The 24,366-nt window shown below is 36.3% G+C and overlaps 1 protein-coding gene across 4 annotated transcripts in view; it reads right to left on the reverse strand.

Moving 5' to 3' along the window:
* The window catches only part of LOC106063065 (histone deacetylase 6-like), a 189,063-nt gene that overhangs the window by 146,882 nt on the left and 17,815 nt on the right, over positions 1–24,366 (reverse strand). For all 4 annotated transcript variants that reach the window (XM_056025926.1, XM_056025924.1, XM_056025925.1 and 1 more), the window contains 8 exons: positions 24,168–24,193; positions 23,327–23,431; positions 22,322–22,390; positions 21,808–21,934; positions 21,285–21,350; positions 21,121–21,180; positions 20,274–20,363; positions 19,775–19,878 (listed from right to left, as the gene is read on the reverse strand). In XM_056025926.1, the coding sequence (XP_055881901.1) occupies positions 19,775–19,878; positions 20,274–20,363; positions 21,121–21,180; positions 21,285–21,350; positions 21,808–21,934; positions 22,322–22,390; positions 23,327–23,431; positions 24,168–24,193 (647 nt within the window). The remainder of the gene's footprint in view (positions 1–19,774; positions 19,879–20,273; positions 20,364–21,120; positions 21,181–21,284; positions 21,351–21,807; positions 21,935–22,321; positions 22,391–23,326; positions 23,432–24,167; positions 24,194–24,366) is intronic.

The following is a 24,366-nucleotide window of genomic DNA, read 5'->3' on the forward strand; positions in this document are numbered from 1 at the left end:
CAGACAGAGTCAGACTGACAGACACAGAGTCAAACTGACAGACACAGAGTCAGACTGACAGACACAGAGTCAAACTGACAGACACAGAGTCAAACTGACAGACACAGAGTCAAACTGACAGACACAGAGTCAAACTGACAGACACAGAGTCAGACAGACAGTCAGACTGACAGACAGAGGCAGACTGACAGACAGAGGCAGACTGACAGACAGAGGCAGACTGACAGACAGTCACCCAGACAGACAGAGTCAGACTAGCAGACAGATTCAGACTGACAGACAGATTCAGACAGACAGATTCAGACTGACAGACAGATTCAGACAGACAGAGTCAGACTGACAGACAGACAGATTCAGACTGACAGACAGAGAGAGTAGATTTAAACTTTGTAAAAAAAAAAAAAAGAATAAAACAAAACAAGTTAAAGTGTAGTGTATTCATAGACCCAAATATTTGCCGAGGTATCTATTGAAATGAACAGTTAGGGCTCTAGAAGAAGTCACACGTTGCAACCGTCAAAAAAGAACTTTGCTTTTTAAAAAGTCTTTCACCAGAAAAAAAAAAAACCACCATCTTATTCATGAACAGACTGGCAGGAGTCTCACTTGAAGACAAAATAAACTCCCCCTGCTAATGGACCGTGTCAGTTATTGGGCTCGACTGTCAATTCTAGACTTTGTCTCCATTTTAAAAACAGATTGAACCAAAGCTTGTTCCAAGCCATTTAGTTGTTGGTTTGTCATTCTTCTCTAGATCTATGTCATCTTGTCTAAACTTGGGTACTGGAGGCAGTAGTTCTAACATTCTTCCACAAATTTGTTACAAATGTTGCTCTTTTATTTTTGAAAATACAGCGAAAAGTGAATGTTTCTCCTTGAATAAAGGTGTAAGTGAGGCAATGCTCATATGTTTCTGTGGCAAACGTGAACGAGGGTGTCATGTAGCCAGCACAGCGATCAAAATGTAACAGAAGTACAACAATACATCCACTTAGCCAGCGATGTTACGACCAATGCAAGCCCCCCCCCCCCCAAAAAAAAATAAAGTGTTGTTGAAGTTCTGATCCTAAACATTTTATTCTATACAGCGATTTTTTAGTGGAGAGTTTCAAATAAATGGAGTCTGATGCAATCGTACACTGTTGTTTCCAATAGTTGAGTAGACATTGGATACCTGGCTTGGTATTTGATGTTGTTTTTTTCTATGACATTGCAAAGTCAATGTAACGAGGTTATTGCCTGGTCGTAACGTATGTGGGTTTAGGCGAGACAAAGCGTTCTACAACGAACGGTCTCGGTTTAAGACTGACATTACAATGGTGCCAGGTTCAAACCTTACCCGCAGCCATTCCCAGCCGCCCTGCGGGAGACATGGGTTAAGATATATTATATATACAGTATCAGGTGACTGAGCCTCGATCGTTTGAATCATTTGTTGAGGAAATATATTTACTTATTTTGGATCGGGTAAAGACTCCCAATTCGAAAAGTTGCTTTCGTGTTTAGTTATAAATGTCAATGTACACGGCGATAAGAAAACAAATTCTCTTAAGTCTCCATACAGAACACGCCGGTATGGACAGTATAGAGGGACTTCTTATGGTTCGACAGTTACGCTGGAGAAAGCACTATCCTGTATGGGGAACGGGCGTTTGCAAAAGGCAGTCTTTTTTGTGAGCTGAAAGGTGGTAGAAGTAACAGAGATGTCCCACAGAAACGCTTTAAAGACCAGCTTAGGCACCAACTTGCTTGACCTGACATTGAAATGGGTATCTGTCTGCAGGCGGCAAAATATGCCTGAGTATTTCAATCAAACTAACATTAAAGGCAAGCCAATTAAGTTTAGACATTTTTGTTTTGTTTTAAGAACCTATACCATAGAGAATCTATTTTAGCTTGAAACCACAGTTTCTTCTTTCCCTGGTCAACACAATTTGTTTCAGCACTAAAGCTTCAAAACATAATTTATGGGGCGAAACAAACTGTGATCCCTTGTTAAACCAATGAAAATCTATTGTTTTTGTCTTCGGCCTGGGCTTAGACAGCAATCGTGAAGAACATTAACCAAGAAATAATAGAATCTAGTTGTCAGCTTTAGGGCGGCAGTTAATGGAGTTACTTTGTACACGGGGAAGCGCCAAGTATGACTAGACAAATGTGTACTGTACGGCTGTAAACAACAAAGTCATAAGTCATTATCTACATACGTTATATAGTCACACATATGCAGAAAGCAATTATCATAAGAGGACTTGATCCTCACAGTAACTAATATATATATATACATACATATATATAACTTAATCGACCACCGGAGTACAATGGTTATGCTTTCCCCAGATGTGGCAAAATATGTAGATCACAGCTGGGGCTGTGTATCCACTGGAAACGCTGCATTCCTCATTAATACTCGGACTCGAAGACAAGCCTTATTATATATATACATATTTATATATATATATATATATATATATATATATTGCTAACAACGTTTCAGTATCCATATATATATTATGTCATATATATATGAATACTGAAAAGTAAAGCGGTGCAGATAAAAAGTCTGACAAAAAAGAACGCTTAAAAACAAAAAACAAAACAAAACAAAATAAAGAGACGTCTGTATGGATATTTATTAATTGAGTTGCATTGATTTTCTTGACAATAAACTAAGAAAATAAAATGACTACAAAAAAAAAAAAGATTTTCTAGACTATAGAGAACTAAAATGTTCAGGAACAAATTCTTAATTGAACCAGATTCTTACAGATGAAATTTCAGTTGGTTTACAGAGGCGTTCCTCAAACTATAGGAGGAGACGTGATGAAAGCGATCATTGTTTCTTTAAGGAAACATCGATCATCTAAACGGCATTAACATCAAAGTTATACAAATTCAACCTAAGTCGTTTCACCTTGTAAGTAAGCAAGATCTCTTTTACTTGTTTATTTTATTTTGGCAATAGGCGTCTCCATTGAGATCGACCTTTACGCGAGGCTCATCTGAATATAAAAACACCATTACAAAAGGTACATATTGGCCAGTGCTTTTTTTAACTGCGCTGTGGACGCCAGTAGAATGTATTTCAGCAACTCAGAGTGCATGACTTGGTATCGGCTTCCGCCCAGGAGTCAGCTGGCAGAATTTATAGCTATCCCCTAGAGTTGCTCTAGGGCACTCGAGGTCCTAGACATTACTAGCTGGCTAGTTAAAAGTGGGGGAAGGGGGGATAAAAATATTTTATTTTGGCACGGGGGTGACTAGTCAAAGTTTGAGAAATACTGGTTTAAATTATAAATAATTATTATATCCTTTTTAAAATAACAGATTATCAGTGGTTCAGAATTACATAAACAGGAAACTTTAAAGATTTTATTTATGAGGAAAAAAATATTGCTTACAATAAATGTTATCTAAAAATTAATACGCAATATTTCTTAAATGTATAACTTCTTTGTTCAATAAATACACATGATAAGCTTAGCAATGGATTAATAACACAACTTTCTCTACAACCATATACACTTACAGCAGATACTTCTATTAGTCTGATATTTAAAACGTCTACATTTCTCAGTATTCGATTATACAATATAAAAACAAAAACATTCTTGACGTTCTATTTTTTTTGTTGCCATTAATATCACAATAGCACACCTAGACCGAATGTTCTTCTGTTACTGTTCTGTCGTTGTTATAAAGCAATCTTGTGTAACTATACTGCCCTTGTTGGGTAGTGTATTTCGTAACTGTTCCGCACCAGCCTGGAGCTCGAAGAAACGTGACATTAGTGTAGGTCATTCTAAAATCCAACCGCCGACAAAATGCAATTAACAATCATTACCTCACATTGAGAATCAATACAAATCTAGCCACCCACAGCGGGAGGTTTAATCTGTTTAATTGTGGGGTTTTTCCGAATGTTTATCAAGGTGCTGATTGGAATAGAAAAAGAGTTTACAGACTTGCTGATATTTCTCATGAGGTATAGTTTACTTGAACACCAAGAAGATTTTTTAAAAAGTCGACCGAAAAAAAAAAGGATGAAACCAACAATCTCGGCAACTATTCTTCATAGACAAAGGTTGAAGGTAGTTCTAACATGAAAATGATGATAAGCTAATGAGCAAAATCTCACAATTTGTAATTATGTTCATTGTGTGTAGAGAAAAGAGGAGGGAAGTTTGTCAAGCCAAAATAAACGATTGATTCTTTGTTTTGTTTCTTTTTTCTATTTCCACAGCCCAAACATTGTTTCATAATCCATAAACTAGTTCGGTTTATTTCTGAGTTTTATCTATGCTGAGAACTCAGGTGTGAAATGGAGTACAATACATATAGGTGGTTTTTATTGTTGTTGTTTTATAAAACTAGATAGACAGACATGAGCAAGAAATGTCCATTAGATGTGCAAGTGTTATGTCAAGTCAATTAGATGTGCAAGTGTTATGTCAGGTCTATCAGATGTGCAAGTGTTATGTCAGGTCTATTAGATGTGCAAGTGTTATGTCAGGTCCATCAGATATGCAAGTGTTATGTCAGGTCTATCAGATGTGCAAGTGTTATGTCAAGTCAATTAGATGTGCAAGTGTTATGTCAGGTCTATCAGATGTGCAAGTGTTATGTCAGGTCTATTAGATGTGCAAGTGTTATGTCAGGTCCATCAGATATGCAAGTGTTATGTCAGGTCTATCAGATATGCAAGTGCTATGTCAGGTCTATCAGATATGCAAGTGCTATGTCAGGTCTATCAGATGTGCAAATGTTATGTCAAGTCCATTAGATATGCAAGTGTTATGTCAGGTCTATCAGAAATGCAAGTGTTATGTCAAGTCCATTAGATGTGCAAGTGTTATGTCAGGTCTATCAGATGTGCAAGTGTTATGTCAGGTCTATCAGATATGCAAGTGTTATGTCAAGTCCATCAGATGTGCAAGTGTTATGTCAGGTCTATCAGATGTGCAAGTGTTATGCCAATGTCAGTTTATAAACTCTAAGTTTGAAACAAGACACATTAGTAATTTCCTTGTGGGTTTACTTTTATGGAGCTCCTACATACTTCTACGCGACTTGTTAAGCCCAAGATTTACGGCTAAGTCAGGAAAGAGATGACACAAACTGGGTCAATGCATTATCTTGTCAGCAGCAATTATTGACTTCTCTGTCTAGTGATATGACTGGAATAATACACTGTAAAACAGCACAGATACTCAGTTGGTTGTTGGACAACATTTCATATAATTCATATGAGCGAATAGGTTCCGAACGTAATAACATTGTATCTTGAATGTCCAGAACCGTCTTCCAAGGAGAAACATTTGGTTACGTTTCACTTTAAAAGGTAATAGCAAAGTGGAAAGATCTTTGCATACGAGAAAAACAACCACACAATAATATAAATAATTTATAGTTCAAGATGTAATTGCAAAATAGTTTATGAGACCTAAGGTGACAGCAGGTGACATGAGACACAAAATAACATATATAAATATAATGATATATTCAAACAGAATTGCCAGGTAAAAATGTTGTCTACCTAAATCGTGTCGACGCCGATTGGAATTAACAGAGAACCTAATAGAACTAATATATTAAACTGTTTTTAATAAGTCAAAATGATTAAATCAGCATGTCATATTAATAAAAAAAACGTATCTATATGACATGATAGTTATCTAAGCATGAAATTAGCAATTCTCAAATCTTAGGAATCATCTCTAAATACATGTCAGACAATGAAGTTCAATTAGATTTTGTTTACAGTGTTCCTCATATGAATTTTTTAAACAAATTTTATGGTGCTAGTCCAGGGGTGGGCAAATTACGCCCGCGGGCCATATACGGCCCGCCGAAGTGTTTTATGCGGCCCGCCGACACCTACATAAATCAGGTGTGCCCACAGTATATAGATATAAAAATGCAAATATTTTAAAAGTATCTATATAAATTATTGAAACTGTCTCATTATAAAAAGTTTTAAGTAAACGAAGATTATGTTTATTGGCTATACATCAATACATTCAATTCAAGACACAATGTCTGAGTGTTGGGTAGGCTTGGAACAAGATGGCAAGTGTAACAACTGATGGAGCTCGATCTTTGACTGAGAACCATGAACTTTAAACAGGAAAGTTTGCACAAAGCTGCATGTAATTTAAACATTAATTGACTTACACTCTACAAAAGGAGTTGAACTAGGGGAGTTCTGATTTATGAATAAATAATCCAATGTATCCGCTAGCTTAGCATGTGCAAGGCAAATGTGAAGAATATAAACTCTCAAGGATGAAATTGTTATGTTACCTGAAGGACATTGACTGTGACTTAGTTACCAATATTTCTATTGTTATGTTACCTGAAGGACATTGACTGTGACTTAGTTTCCAATATTTTTAATGAAGAGTGGAAAACAAAATTTCATGTCTATTGCAATGGCTATTGCTATTGATTGCTTATATATGAAATGTAAATGCATGTTAAATCCTTTCAAACAAGGCGTAATACAGTGTATATATGAATTAAAAGACATTCTACACAGCAAGCTTATCTTTCTAAGACATATATATATATATATATATATATATATATATATATATATATATATATATATATATATGGCTCCTTTTGTCTCGAAAGGCAATGGATGCGCCCAAATGAGTCACTGGTTTTGGCTTAATCTTGAGACGGGGCAGAATCTGGTGTGGCTAATCAAGCCAATTCTAGAACGGCAGACTTTGCCACAATTCGTACATGTGTATGCCTCTGATTTAGGGCTAGCAGACAGGGCAGCTTTCTTTTTATCCCTCTTGATTAAAGCCGCTTCAATTCTTTTGTTCTCAGCAAGGGTTGTCCCAGCACGCACAGTCTGTCTCCGTGCACTCCGGTCTTTGGCTATGTTTTCCCACATACTTTCGCTGATGCCTGAGGCTCTCATGTCTCGCTTGCAGACATCTCTATATGTTAGTCTTGGGCGGCCCTTGGGTCTGACTCCTTCCACAAGCTCAGCATATAAGATATCTTTCGGGATTCTACCATCTGGCATGCGGGTGACATGTCCGAGCCAGCGTAATCTTCTTTGTGTCAGGAGAGCATACATGCTGTTCATATTGGCCAATCTTAAAACTTCCTGATTGGAGACATGGTCCCTCCAAGAGATGCCCATTATGCGTCTCAGGCAGCGCAAGTGGAAACTATTCAATCTGTGCTCTTGGTACATGTATGTTGACCAGCTTTCACTGCCATAAAGTAGAGTGCTCACAACACAGGCGTTGTAGACTAGGATTTTGGTCGCTGTGGTCAATTTACCATTTTCCCAGACGCGCTTGGAGAGTTTTGCCAATGCTGTGGTAGCTTTTCCTATCCTTTTTGTCAGCTCGATGTCTAAGTCTAGGTTACTGTCAATTGTTGAACCCAAGTAGGTAAATTCCTGCACCACTGAAAGGGCGTGGTTCCCAATTTGTATATATATATATGTCTATATATATATATATATGTCTTAGAAAGATATTTATGTGTGTGTGTGTGTGTGCGGCCCGCCATACACAAATGTTGCCCACTCCTGTTCTAGTCATACAGTAAATGAATCATTCGTACTAATTATTCATATTAGCATATCACGTATCTAAGGAAATATAGATTGAGATAATTATTCTATTAATACAGTGTAGCAGCAAAATAAAACTAAATTTTTATAAACATGCTTTTGCATCCATTACTTTCTTGCATGTATTATAAAATGCTATTGCTTTCTTTTTATTGTTATTTCTTGTACTCATTACCTACAAGAAACAGGGTGGTGGTGTCATCGAGCTCTCAATGTATCGTTCCTTCCTGCTGGATACTTGAGCTATTTTTTCTGGTCAACAAATTAAATCTAAGTGAAGTGTAATAGGTAGATATCAGCAGTCCTACAAGTGTAATAGGTAGATATCAGCAGTCCTACAAGTGTAATTGGTAGATATCAGCAGTCCTACAAGTGTAATTGGTAGATATCAGCAGTCCTACAAGTGTAATTGGTAGATATCAGCAGTCCTACAAGTGTAATAGGTAGATATCAGCAGTCCTACAAGTGTAATTGGTAGATATCAGCAGTCCTACAAGTGTAATAGGTAGATATCAGCAGTCCTACAAGTGTAATTGGTAGATATCATCAGTCCTACAAGTGTAATTGGTAGATATCAGCAGTCCTACAAGTGTAATAGGTAGATATTAGCAGTCCTACAAGTGTAATTGGTAGATATCAGCAGTCCTACAAGTGTAATTGGTAGATATCATCAGTCCTACAAGTGTAATTGGTAGATATCATCAGTCCTACAAGTGTAATAGGTAGATATCAGCAGTCCTACAAGTGTAATAGGTAGATATCAGCAGTCCTACAAGTGTAATTGATAGATATCAGATGTCCTACAAGTGTAATTGGTAGATATCAGCAGTCCTACAAGTGTAATAGGTAGATATCATCAGTCCTACAAGTGTAATTGGTAGATATCAGCAGTCCTACAAGTGTAATTGGTAGATATCAGCAGTCCTACAAGTGTAATAGGTAGATATCAGCAGTCCTACAAGTGTAATTGGTAGATATCAGCAGTCCTACAAGTGTAATTGGTAGATATCATCAGTCCTACAAGTGTAATTGGTAGATATCAGCAGTCCTACAAGTGTAAATGTCTCACTTTCAAGAATGAGTAAGAAGTGTAGCTCTGAGCTGGAGAACTATTTGTCTGAGTGGTATGTATTTATTTAACAAAGGAGTGCCAAAGACAAGAGGATGAATACTTGCATATAGTTTTATCGTATCAAATGTAGGCTCTAAACATCTGCAGTACTAAGTACTGCTAAAAAGAGCATATTTATGTTGATCTACAATCATAATGCGCATTTTTAATTTATGGAGGACGATCAGTTTATTGGGCGAACTTACAGGGTGACGGCGTAACAGAGGTCCCCCGACCGGAAGCACTACAGAGATCAATTTTGCCTTCACATAAAAGAAAGTAGCTGGCAGCTAATGGCCTCTGAAAGCAACAGTAGGAGAGCTCTCACGAAAACCACGAAACACACATTTGAGGCCCAAATGAAAAGCCCTTGCAGAAGATAGAAGACGCAAAGGAAACTTAAATAGACCCCCGACGAACAACGGCTTCGTCTGCATTAGATGTGTCAAAATACACAAAGACGCAATGAAGTTTGGGTAGTCATGTGAAACACTGCACTCATCCTTAATTCGGAATCGAAAACATTGCCTTTAACAGACTCTTCAAATATATCTGCACGTAACTACATCTATAAGTGATGAAATCCGACGAAAACCCAATTAAAGTAAACTGAAATACATTACATAAAGAAAGAAAGGCATTAGTTGTCAGTCATAGTAGGATTGTGTGTGTGTGTGTGGTTAGCTGGTATTGAAACATTGTAAAGTATCACTGACAAACGTGAATAGCTTTAGAAGACGCCATGTCTGAAAACTTTACCAAACCAATTCATTTGTAACATCTAACCAGGCTTCTTTTATTTCACTAGGGCATGAAAATAATAAAGCTAAAGTATTTTTGAGGTTTATCTTCCGAAGTTTCAATTTCTTACCAAATGATGTCTCTACACGTCGAATAGTCCCAGAAATGCTATCAAATTCAGAAGTAGAAAACAACATTCTAAAAAAGGCTTGCAACTCGTCTTCTTGATATTGAGATTTCAATACTAGAAAAAACATAATGTCCTTAGGATATGGAGCTATAAAACTTAAGATCTAGTTTTGTTAAAAGTGCACTTAATTATTTTGTTTTTAATTTATACTGGCCAGTGATTATTTGTGTAATGAGCCAGGAAGCTGGCAAACGTGACGGATCAATTTGACCTGCCATCTCTTTTGAAATTTTACGTCCGCCTAAGATAGTGTTAGTCTTATCAGTAACTTCAATGTTCATAAGAAGGTTGGGGGTAAACGATTTGATTTGTGAAATATTTCGTTTAATGTACTTTCAATAAAAAGTATGACTTATAATAAACACAATGGTAGCCTAATTAATCTGCACAGCTCAACATTCCTTCTAATGTTTGTTTTTGGTGGATGACGCGTTGGGCACAAACCTAGAAGAACTTACTTTCTAGTACTCTATTGTCTCTTTGAGGTCCAGTAATGCTCATTGATCTGTAATCCCCATTCATCTCTCTCTCTCTCTCCTTTTCTTTTTTAAATTTACCTCTGGGATCTACTCTCTGTATCTCTCCCTTTCTATTTTTGTCTTACTTTTCCTTTGTTCCCTCTCTCTCTCTCTCTCTTTTTTCTTTTCCACTTTGATCATTCTCGTCTCTAGTTTTTGCTTTCAAAGTCCTGTCTCTATCTCACTCTTCAAGTCTTTTCATTTTCGCTCTCAAAGAGTTAGATCGTCTAGCTAGCTGATCATTTTTTTATTTTATTTTGTACCGATCTACTACTGTTTAATCAATAGCTGGACGTCAAGAGCAGAGATTATTCACCAGTCAAATGGCAGGGCGATGGTCCACATCGTTACCCACACCCCCCCCCCTCCAAACACACACGTCACTCGGAGCTCTATCCAGGCTAATACCTTAATAGCCTTCTCCATCCCGTCGTCTAGCTAGCATGTCCACATGAAACAGAAATAATCACAAAAACTGCTACTAGAGAGAAACTCTATGGACTGCTCTTATTGGCCAACTGAAGAAAAGCAAGACGTTTTCTAAACGATAACCCCATTTCAATATTTTATCCTATACGTCGGCCTATTTGTAAGAGCTTTAAAAGCTGCCATTAGAAGCAAATAGACTTCTATGGAGTGTATATATGTGTGTGTGTAAGAGAGAGTGTGTCTAGTGGCTGTGGTAGCTTGGTGGAGGATATCTCTCAATCTGAATGGAGAGGAACAAAGATGAACTCACTTGTGAATATTGAATGGAGAGAGAGAGAGAGTGAGGGAGGGAGGGAGTGGCAGATTGGAAGTAGTTTTGAAGTGAGAAGAGATATATATTTTTAAATCATTCGACATATTGTCATTTTACTTTTGTTTTTATGTAGGATTGAAAGCTGAAAATATTTGTTTCTAAAAGTCAAGTTTAATTTGTTTTAATATTAAGATTTCGATTTTTATTCAAGTTTGTTATATATATCTGAAAGGGGAGCTTTACCCTTTTTTGTTAATATATATATATATATATGATATGGCTTGTCTTCGAATCCGAAGATTAATGAGGAATGCAGTATTTCCCGTAGCCACGCAGCCCCAACTGCGACTTACATACTTTGCCAGATCTATACGCCTACAACAATAACTTGGAATGAAGTGTCCCCAGCAACATCTCGACATAACCCTATCAACATATACATTGTTTTGTTCAGCTTTAACAAGAGACATATGTGAGTCCTTCTTCTGCCGTACCGGTACACTCAAAGGATAAGAACTAATGAAAGAAATTATATACCAGAGAAACACAATCCATCAATCGTACCACGTATTCAGACAAGCCAAAGTTTAACAAGGCAAGACCCACAGGTCAGAATCTATTCTTCCAGTAAATAAGAGTCAAGCACCGCCTAGACTTTGGCGTGATCAGCCAATAAGCTCGTACTCAGTACATACTGTAATTGAGAAAGGAGCGCCCAATGCAAATATCAGGAAAGTGTATGTACATAATCAAAGCTACTGAACTGAATGTTAACTAAACTGGTTTGCAAGGAACATCCCCCATCACACTGCAATCATTTTCCAGCCAACGTTTGGAACTGATTCCTAAGAATCTATAATCTTTCTTTTTTTTTAAAAAGCAAACAGAATCATATCGATAATAAACAGACGAGTAAAAAAATACGTTAAAAAAAAAACATGAAAAGGTTGAGCACAAAATCCTGAAAGAACTCAATCAGAATGTATTCATATACTTGCCCAACAACTTTAAAACAAAAACAAAAACTATTTTCCAAAAAAAAAAAGGTGTATAAAGGAAAGTAGTCACACTACAGAAGATTCAAATCTTATAATGTTTCAATCAGTGGCGTAGCTAGGTGGGGCGGGCTAGAATTTTAAGTGGGGGCCCCCAAGTTGAGTGTTTTTTACATTAAATATTAAATATAAATATTACACAAAATGCAGGGGCTCGTCAAGCCCCAGGGCCCCCAATGATGTCGAATTCCTAGCTACGCCACTGGTTTCAATGTTTAACTTTAATTTCCATTTTCGGTATGCGTGTGTGTTTCACGGACATCGGATCCAGTCAAAATCTCTTCACGTGATGACTCAATATCTAACAGAGCATGAATAGACATGAGGCAACAATGTCGTGTATCAAGGTTACACCTCCTACAGTCAAATACTAACGTGTTCGACAATGGTTGCTTTTTCAATACAGCCAGTGGGACGTCCTATGCTTCATTCTCAAATTTAGTTCATTCCAGCATTTTGAACTATCCAAATGTTCAGACGCATAACGTATACAAAGAAGCAATTCCCTTATCGATTTGTCCCCCTTAGAACCAAAGAAATGTTCATTTTAAATCCATTTCGGAACCAACCGATCTTTTTAAGTGGCCGGTAGCTGAATGGCTTTTCTCAGATTTATAGCTGGAAAAAAAAGGAACCAAAGGAATTACTGAAAGATTTGCCCAAGAAAAAACTGGACAATGAAAAAGAGGAACAGTCCGGAGTTTATTTAATTATTATGTTGCTGCAATTAAGTTTGTCTGATTACATGATGTTATGGTATAGAAGTGTTGTATGCAACAAATTATTTTTGTTAGCGCGAATTTGCTTTCAAATGGCGGAGTCCACATTTGTAATGATAGCCTTTGAATGAATGACTTCAGTACACTTCAAAAGGAACGAATAAAAAAAAAAAAGAAAATGTGAATTTCAAAAGCGGTATATCTAAAAGGAAGTGGCAGAATCATTTGATCATTTCCACCTTGAAAAAAAATAATTTTGTTTTAGTTTCCTCTTAATAATGTTCAAAATTGTAATTTTAACTTTTCGGCCCCTTCCTTCACTCTCTGCCCGAAACACAATTATCATTTCCATTCCTCGCTTATTCCCCTTTTGACAGTTTGTACTTTAATAGTTATATAGTCGTAGGCTAGATCTAGTAAGACAACAAAGTCTATGATTCCTTTATTAAATCAGAGCCCAAGGCAAGGGGAGACCAAACAAAACAAAAACAAGAGAGCGGGTTGAGATTTGGCGGGAGTGTTGAAATCATTTTGTTTAAGACGACTGTCAACGTCAAAGATTGGCAGCAGCCAAGTCTTTAATTCCTTCCAGCTGTCACAGCTATTATTTGGAGAAACGGACAATCTTATTTGTCGGCAGTGTTCATTGTCCAGAAATCCTTTCTAAGTGTCCAATTGCGATAAAGAACAGTTTCATTTTTTTTTCAAGCGTATTTTTTTTTTATTTCGATCTAACCCTAACCCTGAATTAACTTTTTTTCCTATAAGCCAAACGGATTTTTTGTTGTTTTTTTAAGAGATGAGAGGTGATGCAGTGAGTAAATAATTGGGAGATATATGTTGACGTACGTCTGGCTACAGTTTCAAAGAAATATTGTCCCAAGATGAATACAAAAGAAACGGGTGTTGGCCTCCTGTGACTGGTCCTCTAGAGGCATGTACACATTAGTTGGTCAGACAAAACAATGACCACTGGTCCTCTAGAGGCATGTACACATTAGTTGGTCAGACAAAACAATGACCACTGGTCCTCTAGAGGCATGTACACATTAGTTGGTCAGACAAAACAATGACCACTGGTCCTCTAGAGGCATGTACGCATTAGTTGGTCAGACAAAACAATGACCACTGGTCCTCTAGAGGCATGTACACATTGGTTGGTCAGACAAAACAATGACCACTGGTCCTCTAGAGGAATGTAGACATTGTTAGTTGGTCAGACAAAACAATGACCACTGGTCCTCTAGAGGCATGTACACATTAGTTGGTCAGACAAAACAATGACCACTGGTCCTCTAGAGGAATGTAGACATTGTTAGTTGGTCAGACAAAACAATGACCACTGGTCCTCTCGAGGCATGTACACATTGTTAGTTGGTCAGACAAAACAATGACCGCTGGTCCTCTAGAGGTATGTACACATTGTTAGTTGGTCAGACAAAACAATGACCACTGGTCCTCTCGAGGCATGTACACATTGTTTGTTGGTCAGACAAAACAATGACCACTGGTCCTCTCGAGGCATGTACACATTAGTTGGTCAGACAAAACAATGACCACTGGTCCTCTAGAGGCATGTACACATTAGTTGGTCAGACAAAACAATGACCACTGCTCCTCTAGAGGCATGTACACATTAGTTGGTCAGACAAAACAATGACCACAAGTTACGTGTACTTCAATCTTGTAGTCAGACCGACGGGAGAGGGAGGGGGAGAGATGAGCTGGTGGACACAGGAAATCAGTTTAGGCATCGAGAAAGGGCGCCAGAAAAAGGCGGTAAGATGGAAAAATACCTAAATGGTGCAAAACAGGAAATATTGTAAAAAGTTGACTGTCTGAAAGTGTTATTGACGATTGTCTCCCTTCAACTATAAAACGCTTGGAGTTTTTCCCCCGACCTCATTCTGACAACGAGACAAGGTTAAAAGCATTTTGTGTAGAAAGCTTCTTCTAACTCTCTCTCTCTGTGTCTGGAGTCTTTTACACGTTCTTCCTCCTACTTCCCATTCTCGGATCAAAATGAAATTTGGCTCAATTATTCATAGTTCATGACAATACATGAATCAATTAAAAAAAATTAACCAATACGTTAATCAATTAGTGCTAATTAATTTTGTTTTATTTAGAACAGGTGGAGTTACTCTTGCAGTATTGAGATATGGCAGTGATTGTGCATTTTTTCCCCTTAGAATAAACTTTTTTTTTTAAAAAAGATTCTTTCTATTTTGCTTGTTTTTGGCTTGTAATGTAAAGACTGCAGTGGACCATTGACTGGTGTTGAGAAGGAAGGGTAGGGGGGATGGGGGATGCCTGATATTGTGATGCAGATGTGCAACCAAGGGTTTCCACACCTATTGATCAAAAACCTTCCGCATTAATGTATCAGTGTGTCTATAGATAATTGCATCACGTGTCAATAAATCAATTACATATGAATAATTAGAGTGATTAGAAAAATACGTCATGCATGGGCTCATTGCAGGTGTGAATAAAGCTAAGGTCAGCATAGTGTAGAGCGTAGACTAACGGGAACCTCGGCATGTCTGTGTCTTAATTCTAGTTATATGTACAGATGTCAAGGTTCAAGGCGCTCTCCATTGAGATGACAAGTGTAACAAGTCAAAAACTCGCTGTCAGAGTCACTCAAATTTATCACAGCATTAATTATTATTTTTTATTATTTATTTATTTTATTTTAATTATTTCCCCATCCTACCCCTAAATTCTCCACCCGCGCCACCTTTTCCCCTCCAGGCTAGACTTAGTTGGCCACATTGGAGATAGCTAAGGCGCGTCCTTTCATTTATCTGCCCTTGATCGGAGAAAGGTAAACACACAATCTCTTTTGTCTTGCCCGCCGGATGTCTGAAGGACGGTCGCGGTTGACACCACCTTGGTTGGAATGCAGACCAATCTTTCTCCCCCCCCCCTTTTCCCACGTCTCTCTTTGATCTAGGAGACCGCGAGGACAAACACGCCCCTTGATCTTCCCAATGTGCGACTCCCATCTCAAGTCTAATTCACCCACGTGTAAGATAATTCTAAGCCTAGGACATTTCCGGTTTCCGCCCGCATTTTCCAGGCCTATATAAAGTAGATCCAAATCAAGCAAGACCCTTTCACTCCTCTATCGCTGTCAATCGAGTCTGGACTATATCATTTATTCTCCCTCCTAGAGGAATACCTGGTGCCTCACTCAGGTGTCTGCCCATTTATTGGATCAACGATCTATTTACCTGCCTATTTATGTGCTGAGTGCTATTCAGCACTGCACTTTCCTACTGAGATCTGCCTATTTGCCGCTTAGTGTCTACTCGACACTACTCAACTATTTGCTGTTCAGTGTCTACACGACACTACTCAACTCTACTACTTGGCGCTATCGGCCTTGCCCGCCTATTCGACAGCCCGCCTGTCAACTTGTTAGGTGCGACGTCCCTATAGACCCAGATCTGTGTGAGACGTCATAGCTACGCCAAACCCTCTGCAACTCACTGGACTTATCCTGACAACTACGCTGCCCACAGCAGATCAGCTCTGCCCGCAGTAACCTTGTGCCCACGGTAGCCGGCCACCCGCCCTACTGTGCCCACTACAGATACTAGAACTTGGGATTGAGACTCCACAAGAACTATATCACCGGCGTCCCTCTATCCGCTAGAGCGCCACCTCCAGCTGCAGAACCTCAAGCCAGGACACAGCCAGATGCGACATCAACAGGAAAACCAGCTAAGTCAGAGGACAAAGTGACATACTCTCTTATTCAGTGCAAGAGTGATGATTAAATCTAGTATTATTTAAAGATAGATGCAAACCCTCCCCCTTTTTATTCTTATATGTATATTTATGTAAATAAATATTCTTCATTTTTAACTTTTGTATCTATCTTTCATTGCTTGTCTCGTTGCGTGTCTGCTCCCGATTCATATGCTGATAGGTTGGTGTGTGATAGCTTTAAAAATAATCATCCCCTAGACATTAAACGCGCCAAACACACGTCACATTTCCCCACCTGTCACAACAAGTAAAAGTGGTCAATCTGAAATACGGATATGCCGAACTTATGGATAAACAGGATTCCCTTATTTTAGAAATAAACTATTGATATAAGTCAGTGATGCCCAAAATACAGCCCGCGGGCCAAATCTGTAAAGTGTAGAAAATCCTTTCTCATAAAAAAAGTTTGAAAAAAATGTATCTATCTCTACTTAAGGGTAAATGAATTGGTACCGATAATAAGCCACCATATTTTGTCTTCTAAAGATAGAGTGGCTCTTTTAAAGGACATGAACAGCTTTGTGAAATCAAACACATAAACTAAATAAAGCGTCATGTTTGGATTAAAACGCGATTGCTAGGTTTCACCTTGAAAGGAGGATTGATGAGAATATTGACCGATAAGAACCATTTTCCGACGGCGAATGCATAAAAAAGTGTTTGCTAGCAACGATGGAAGAATTGTGTTCTGAAAAGACGTTGTCAACCTTTCTCTTGACAATACAGGGCGAGAGAAAGACTTGGGTAGATATCTCCATTCAAATATAACAGACAAACCAGAAATGTTTTCTATTGCCGCTGACGAGTCTACCGACATATCTGATAACGGTTAAAATCTAGGTATTTATTCACGGTAAAAAAAATCCCTCTGCGGCCAATGTGTCAAGTGCAACTGGAACTGACTGACTAATAAAGTTAAACATTCCTGTTTGGCAAATCTCAAGTGATTCAGATCATGGATTTCTACTTTGTGTTCCTTGCAGAAACATTTTCTACATCTCCGAAAACAAGCGTTAACGATGATCACAATAATTATATTAGTGGAGAATAGTGAGAACAAACCTTTTCAGTGATGAATCGGGCGAAACGCATATTACCTAATCGTCTCACTGACGAACAGATAGAATTTTAGATTCAGGGCTACAACTCAGCATCTCATCTAAGCAGCCGGATATTTAAAAGTTGGTTATGGATAAACTTTCATGAATCAATGTAAGTACTAGATTCACTGGTTTCTAATAAACATGGTTTATTGGAAATTAAAATGGCCCGCAGACTGAATAAGGTTGAGCATCCAGTGACTTGGCAGAATTTAGGTCATTGGTTAATATGCATGACGCGTAGGACGTAATCATCTTCTTTTTTGAAGTAAGTCTGTATCATATAAGATAAGATAAGAGCATCACTGATATAAGTAGGCCTAATCGTTTTTAAATTAGCAAGTCCGGAATCTATAAACCAAGGTGAAGGTCAACAGTACAAAGGCATAACGTATCACGTGATGTCATACGTAGATTGCAGCGTGGAGCAAAAAGGGACTATGTTGAGGACAGACAGGTCGGTGATGTTTCTATTAGCCATCATCACTAGAAAGAATGATCAGAACATTCAACTCAATAAAAAAGCTATTATTTGAAGCCACAGGCAGAGTCTGTTTTACAGGCGCAATAAGAACTAAAGTAAAGAGCTTATTGGAACATAAAGCACAAAGTAATCAATAAAACTTTATGGTTATAAACAAGGGAAATAGCTCGTGGGTTCTAAAATGGACAAGTTCTATAACTAGCCTACTAAAAATACTTCAGGAAACAAAAAAAAAAAAAAAAAAAAGCAATTATGGCCCTTTGCTCCGCTAAGAGGATAATTTAGGAAACTTCTGCTAGTGTGAGGCAGGGAGTATAGATCTCTTACAAGGTGCAACTCTAGAGTACATAAGGTATTAGAACATATGTTTGTTCTATTCTCTAAAATTGGATTGGTGTGAAGTGTAAAAGTACTTGCATCTAGGAATTACAAGAAATATATTAAAGTTTATACAGTGAACTTCCGAAAATGTGTCTACATCATGTGAGAATAAATTAGGAATATTGTTTCATATTATTTCATGTTATTCCATGTAACCCTTATCCACAGAAACTATTTGCTTCTTTTTGAAATATAAAAATACATGATTTTCAAACATATGACAAACTTTCAAGCAAATTGTGTCATTTCCGTATTACTCATTTAATAAATTATTTCACAAAAAAACTTGCATTAAAAATCATCTTAGTATGTGTTGTGGAAAAATAATGAGATGATCTAATAAGTCAGAGGAAGAACAGAACATTCTGAATACATCACAAAAATAATTAGATTATCTAATAAGGCAGAGGAAGAACAGAAAATTCTGAATACATCACAAAAATACATAGCAAAAAACAACACATTAATAATAATAATTGATTATTACATCAGACTGTGGGGGTGGGAAGGGCGCCACAAATGTTTTTTTCAAAACATTTCAAAATTTCGTGTGTATCTTAGAATAAATTTGTTGGTTCATTTTTTTTTATTTACTTTCTTGAGCAGCCCAAGTCAAGAAGTTGGTATGCCCTTGGTCAGGTGGCATGCATTTTGAATTGTCCTCTTGATGGTCCTGTGTTCAAATTTTGCTGGGGGTTTGGGATGTAATAATCTTTAATTCATAATTTATTTCACTTTGATCCAAGGAGTCAACAAGAGACGTGGATGTGTGGGGAATGTGTAGAAAGTACATGAGATGTCTGTGAGATATGTGGGGAATGTGTAGAAAGTACATAAGATGTCTGTGAGATATGTGGGGAATGTGTAGAAAGTACATGAGATGTCTGTGAGATATTGGCATCATTATCACTCCCTTACAATTCTATAGACATTGAAGAATTCAAGATACATTCTCCCAGAGCCCATGAGATATCTGGGTTTTATGTTGGAATTATTGTCTCAAATGTATTTGTTTAAGAACTATTTTCAAGTCTATGTCCCAGCATGCTAAATTTTGACAAGCAGGTTATCATATTATGTAAAGATGTTTTAGAAACAATTGGATACAGAGGTGAAAAAGATCATATGGGAATAAATTATTATATAAACTGTTATATATATCTTTTCAGTAATTTCAACATCAGAAATATTGAAAAAGCTAAAAGTTTCAATAAGCTTAATGAGGCGCATGGAAATTAAATGTATTGATCAACAAAGATTTGAATGTTTTCAATGAATAGGAATGTAAGAACAACAAAAAATTGATCTCAATGGAATGAAGAAGAAAGTGCATTAAAATAACTAACTTACCTGTCACATGGAACAAGCTTCTTCAAAGCTGGACATTGGTCACCCAGCAGGACTGAGGTACATGCAGCCATACACTCTGAAATTGTCTTCAAGTTGTAGCCTCCCTTGAAACATGCAAATAGCAACATTAGTTGTTTTCAGAAATGTCAATCTGAATGGCAATACATTTGTACACTTTAAGAATGCAAAACAAACAAATATGAATTTAAAGCAAAGACCATGTTGAAACTGAATTAATAATTGCAAATAATTTAGAGAAATATTTTTAGACAGTCTGAGAAAAGTGGAATGCATGGAAATTATTTATTCATCTCTGATACCTCAAGGCAAAAAATACCATGGTGAGCCAAAGAACTAAAGCATAATTAGAAGTTAACTGTAAGCTTTTTTTTTTTGGTCCACCCTGTAATCCAATTTTAAATATAAATAATACATTGTAATATAAAAGGGAAAAAAAAGATCATTCAAAGTAAAATAAAACAATTATTTATTCTCTTACCTCCAGAGTTAAGATAACTCTGCCATTGGCCAGACCCATCAGCATGTGAGTCATGTGGGCATAACCTGCTGGTGTTACTGCATAGCCTCCCTTGGAAATATAAAGCAAGATTATAAAAAGGCATACACTGATTAGTAAAAAAAAAAATCATAAAAATAATAATGCACTAATTAATTTAACACACTGGTCAAGAAAACCTGTCAGATTTATCTATTCTACATTGCAGGCCAAATGGCAAATCTCACACAAATTCACAAATTGTACATAGTAGAGACCATTAATTTATCAAATCTACAGGGTAATGCTAAAAATCAAATGAACTAGATTCATCTATTCTCAAAGTAGTCTTCTCAAACAGTCTCTTAATAATATTGGAATTGTATGTAACTCTTTTTCTCAACCAATCTCCAGATGCACTCTAAACAGTACAAAAAAATGTTAGATGAGTCCTACAAGGAATCACAGTGTGACTATAGGTATGAACCATTCTCTCCAATAGTTGGATACAATTACATTAGCAAATGTTAGAAAAATAAATTCCAAAGAATTGACCCAACAGTACTCAATTTGAAAAGTAATTTGTTTCATCATAATGGTAAAGTTTTTACTTAGAGACAATGATGCAACTAGTAAAAACAAAACTAGGATTTAAAACTGTAATGGAAGTAAACACAGAATACTCTTGTCAGCTTTAGAGGGAGATGGGCTTTAGTTACATGTAGATATTTAGATAATATGACATTTCACAGTTCCCTTGAAACATTTTGACATAGACATAGTTCATCGTATAGAGTACCTTTACCTCTATTTTGACTTATCTGGCCAGGATACAGCGCCTAACACTTACCAAAGGATCTCCAACAGCTGAATCAAAACCAGCACTAACAAGAACAAGCTCTGGAGCAAACTGTTTGAGATGAAACAAATGTTGAATCAGTTTTATTTTACTTATCTTATAATATTTCAAAAAGTCTTTTTAAAAAATGTCAAATAAAGAAATATGATACTCACTTGATAAGCTATGGGCATAATGATCTGGGTGAAGGCCATTAAATACTCAGCATCTCCCATTTTGTTCTAGAAATAGCATTTTAAAACAAATTAAGGGAAGATATTGCTTGGATAATAATTTCATTTTAATTGACCAACAAAAAATTTCTGAGCAATGGCTTTGTAATCAGCATATAAATTATGACTTTAGACATTTAAATCATTAATAGTAAATAATATTTAAGCCAATGAAAATATTTATAATTACTTTTTTTAATAAGTTAAAGTATGAAAAACACAGACTAATAATTATAAACACTGTTACTTTTTCTAATATATTTATTAACTATAGAGCTCTGAGCATGCTATAAGCATGAAAGTAGCGCTATATAAAAGCTATAATTATTATTATGATTATTATGTATCATTTGGCAAAAAATCTTACGTACTGTAAATAACATGAAAAAATGAAAAGATTTATTATTATAATTCTTTATTGAAGATTTTAAATATTTAAGAAACAAACAAAAGACCAACAACTTACCCCACACCAAGGTATGTTGACATTATAACCTTCACCAGGTCCAGAACCAACAAAAGTTGCACTTGCATCTTGGTGTCCAGGGAAGAAATGACCATTGTCAAACCGATGCAGTGATATGTACAGAACACTGAGTCAAAGGAAACAAAAAAGGGCTTCGCTTACTATCACTGCAACTCCACATAGCCACAAGAATGATAGGAAAATAATTGAATAGACACATTGCAAGGAGTTGTACTATGTCACTGTTTCAGGATATATTCATTACAACATACAACGTTGTATAAAAAAATAATGTAATAAAAATTAGGTTTTATAACTTTGAAAAGATTATAAATGTCCTATGATAAGAAACATGAATTTGAAAAAAAAAATAAAATTGGGGGTATCATTTAGAATCATGTCACCTAGCAATGTGTTTTATATACGAGTGAAAGGCATAAAACATTTGGCCACTCAACTGAAGGACAAAGATATAGTGAAATAGAAATATCCCAGTGTAACACTAAAATATCACCTTGGATCTCGATAGAACTGATGTTGTGTAGCATTACCATGATGGACATCCCAATCTACAATCAGAATTCTGAAATTATGAAGATGGTAAATTTTTAGTAACATTTAAACACAAGAAACAAGATCAGATCTTGAATATATTGTCATAAACATAGGTTTAAAAATTTTTTATGATGGAATTTTGAGAAAAAAAATCTTTCAAATATAAACCTTAGTATACAATTTGAATGCTCTAACTTTCTTTACTGCTTTTAACTTGATGTAGCTTAAGACTTTTGTCTTTTCCCCTAAAACTATAACAAGCAAAATACACCAAAAAAATTTGTTTTTAAAAAACAAAGCTTATAGTAAGTGTAGATGTATGAATTCGTTTGGATCAGTAATGTAATTAAATTTGTAATAGATGGTATTTAGACTAACAATAATAAATCTGTGCGCCCAGTTGGAAAGGAGTGGAGGAGAAAGAAACGGGTATCTGGGTTATCGCTTTTTACATGTATTTATTTTTTAAAAAGCCAACACAGTGCTGGTGAAGAGCTTGTTAACATGGAAGATTGCATAGTTATCTATTGTTTATATAGTCTCGTGCAATTTCATGTTTTTCACTAAGCCTCGGACAACAACCTATAAAAGGAAACTAATTCAACATATACCCCCACTTCAGTCAAGTACAATTTCTTCCCTTGTTTGAGATACCAAACAAATCAATAGCTAATTAATTAATTAGTTAATTTTTTTTATTGATCCTAGTGTTGTCAGCTAAAAGAAATAATTATGAGAAATTTCAGCTTGTTCCGAGATTGGGTGTGGGAGAAATCACATGTACAAACTTTTTACCAAACAGTCAGACAGAGTGAGTTAATATAAGCTTTGTGAAAAAGAACAATTGATTTTAAAATATTAAGATTTCTTTTGCCCTTAGGGAGACTGTAATAATATTTCAAGTGTAGTTTCATGATAGTTGTACAACATCAAGGAGTATTTGCTATGAGACTTGTAAATTTACCTTTTAACTCCAAATTTTTTCTGAGCAAACTTGGCAGCAACAGCAACATTGTTAAAAAAACAGAAGCCCATTGCTTTGTTGTACTCTGCATGATGGCCTGGTGGTCTAAAATAATATTGACAGTAAAGAAGTTATTTTTTAGCATAAAGATTTAGTTTGTCATTGTGATATGTGCAATGCATGAAGATTGACAATGGGTTTTTCTCTTACCATAAGGAATGATGAAAGCATCACATTTTCACAACAATTTTAACAAGGGGATTAACAGCAAGACCATTGATCTTTACTAGTAAAAATCTAGATATTGCAATAACTTGCCCACATGTTTATTCTAGTACATCTTGTAAACTTGGTTATTGCGTTGGGTGGTGTCATAGGTATTTAGGTGAATTTTGTTGAATACAGAGCATGAAAATATGAATTGTGAATACTAGCTATGACTGGAAGTCTGGGCATACGAGAGATTGAAAGTTTAGTCAGTGATAGAAGCTAGTGAAGTGACCATGTAAGGAATAAGCTAAATAAAAAAATTCAACATGTTGGCTCTTAAATACAAGACTTCTCCTTCTAGCTCTTTCCCACACAAATTATGCTTTATGCTTCTACTTTGACTTATACTACTTTATCTTTCATTTAAAGTGTCATCTTAATGCAGTCATCAATTACTGGTACATTTTTTTTTAAGGTAGCTGCATGAAAGAAATAGGCTTGCATTTCAAAACCTAATTATTTGCTTTGTCACCATTACTCATACCACTTCATTCAAACACAAAATTTTACTAAACAAACATGTGGGGCTTTCCTAATTCCATGCAGCAAGAGGAAACACAAAACACTTTACCTGATATTAGCTACTCCACTCTGTGCCTGTTGAAGATCAAACGGTGATATTATCAACATGTATGAGTGGCAACAAATATGAATACATTTATTTTACCAGAGATAAAAAGTTAGTTTTCCAGATTTTTTTGGGGACTAAGGGCTTTATACTATATGATAACAGTTGTAAAAATAAAATACTACCAAATATTTTTGAGGGC

The sequence above is a fragment of the Biomphalaria glabrata genome, chromosome 4 (assembly GCF_947242115.1).
Source record: "Biomphalaria glabrata chromosome 4, xgBioGlab47.1, whole genome shotgun sequence".
Classification (NCBI taxonomy): Eukaryota; Metazoa; Mollusca; class Gastropoda; family Planorbidae; genus Biomphalaria; species Biomphalaria glabrata.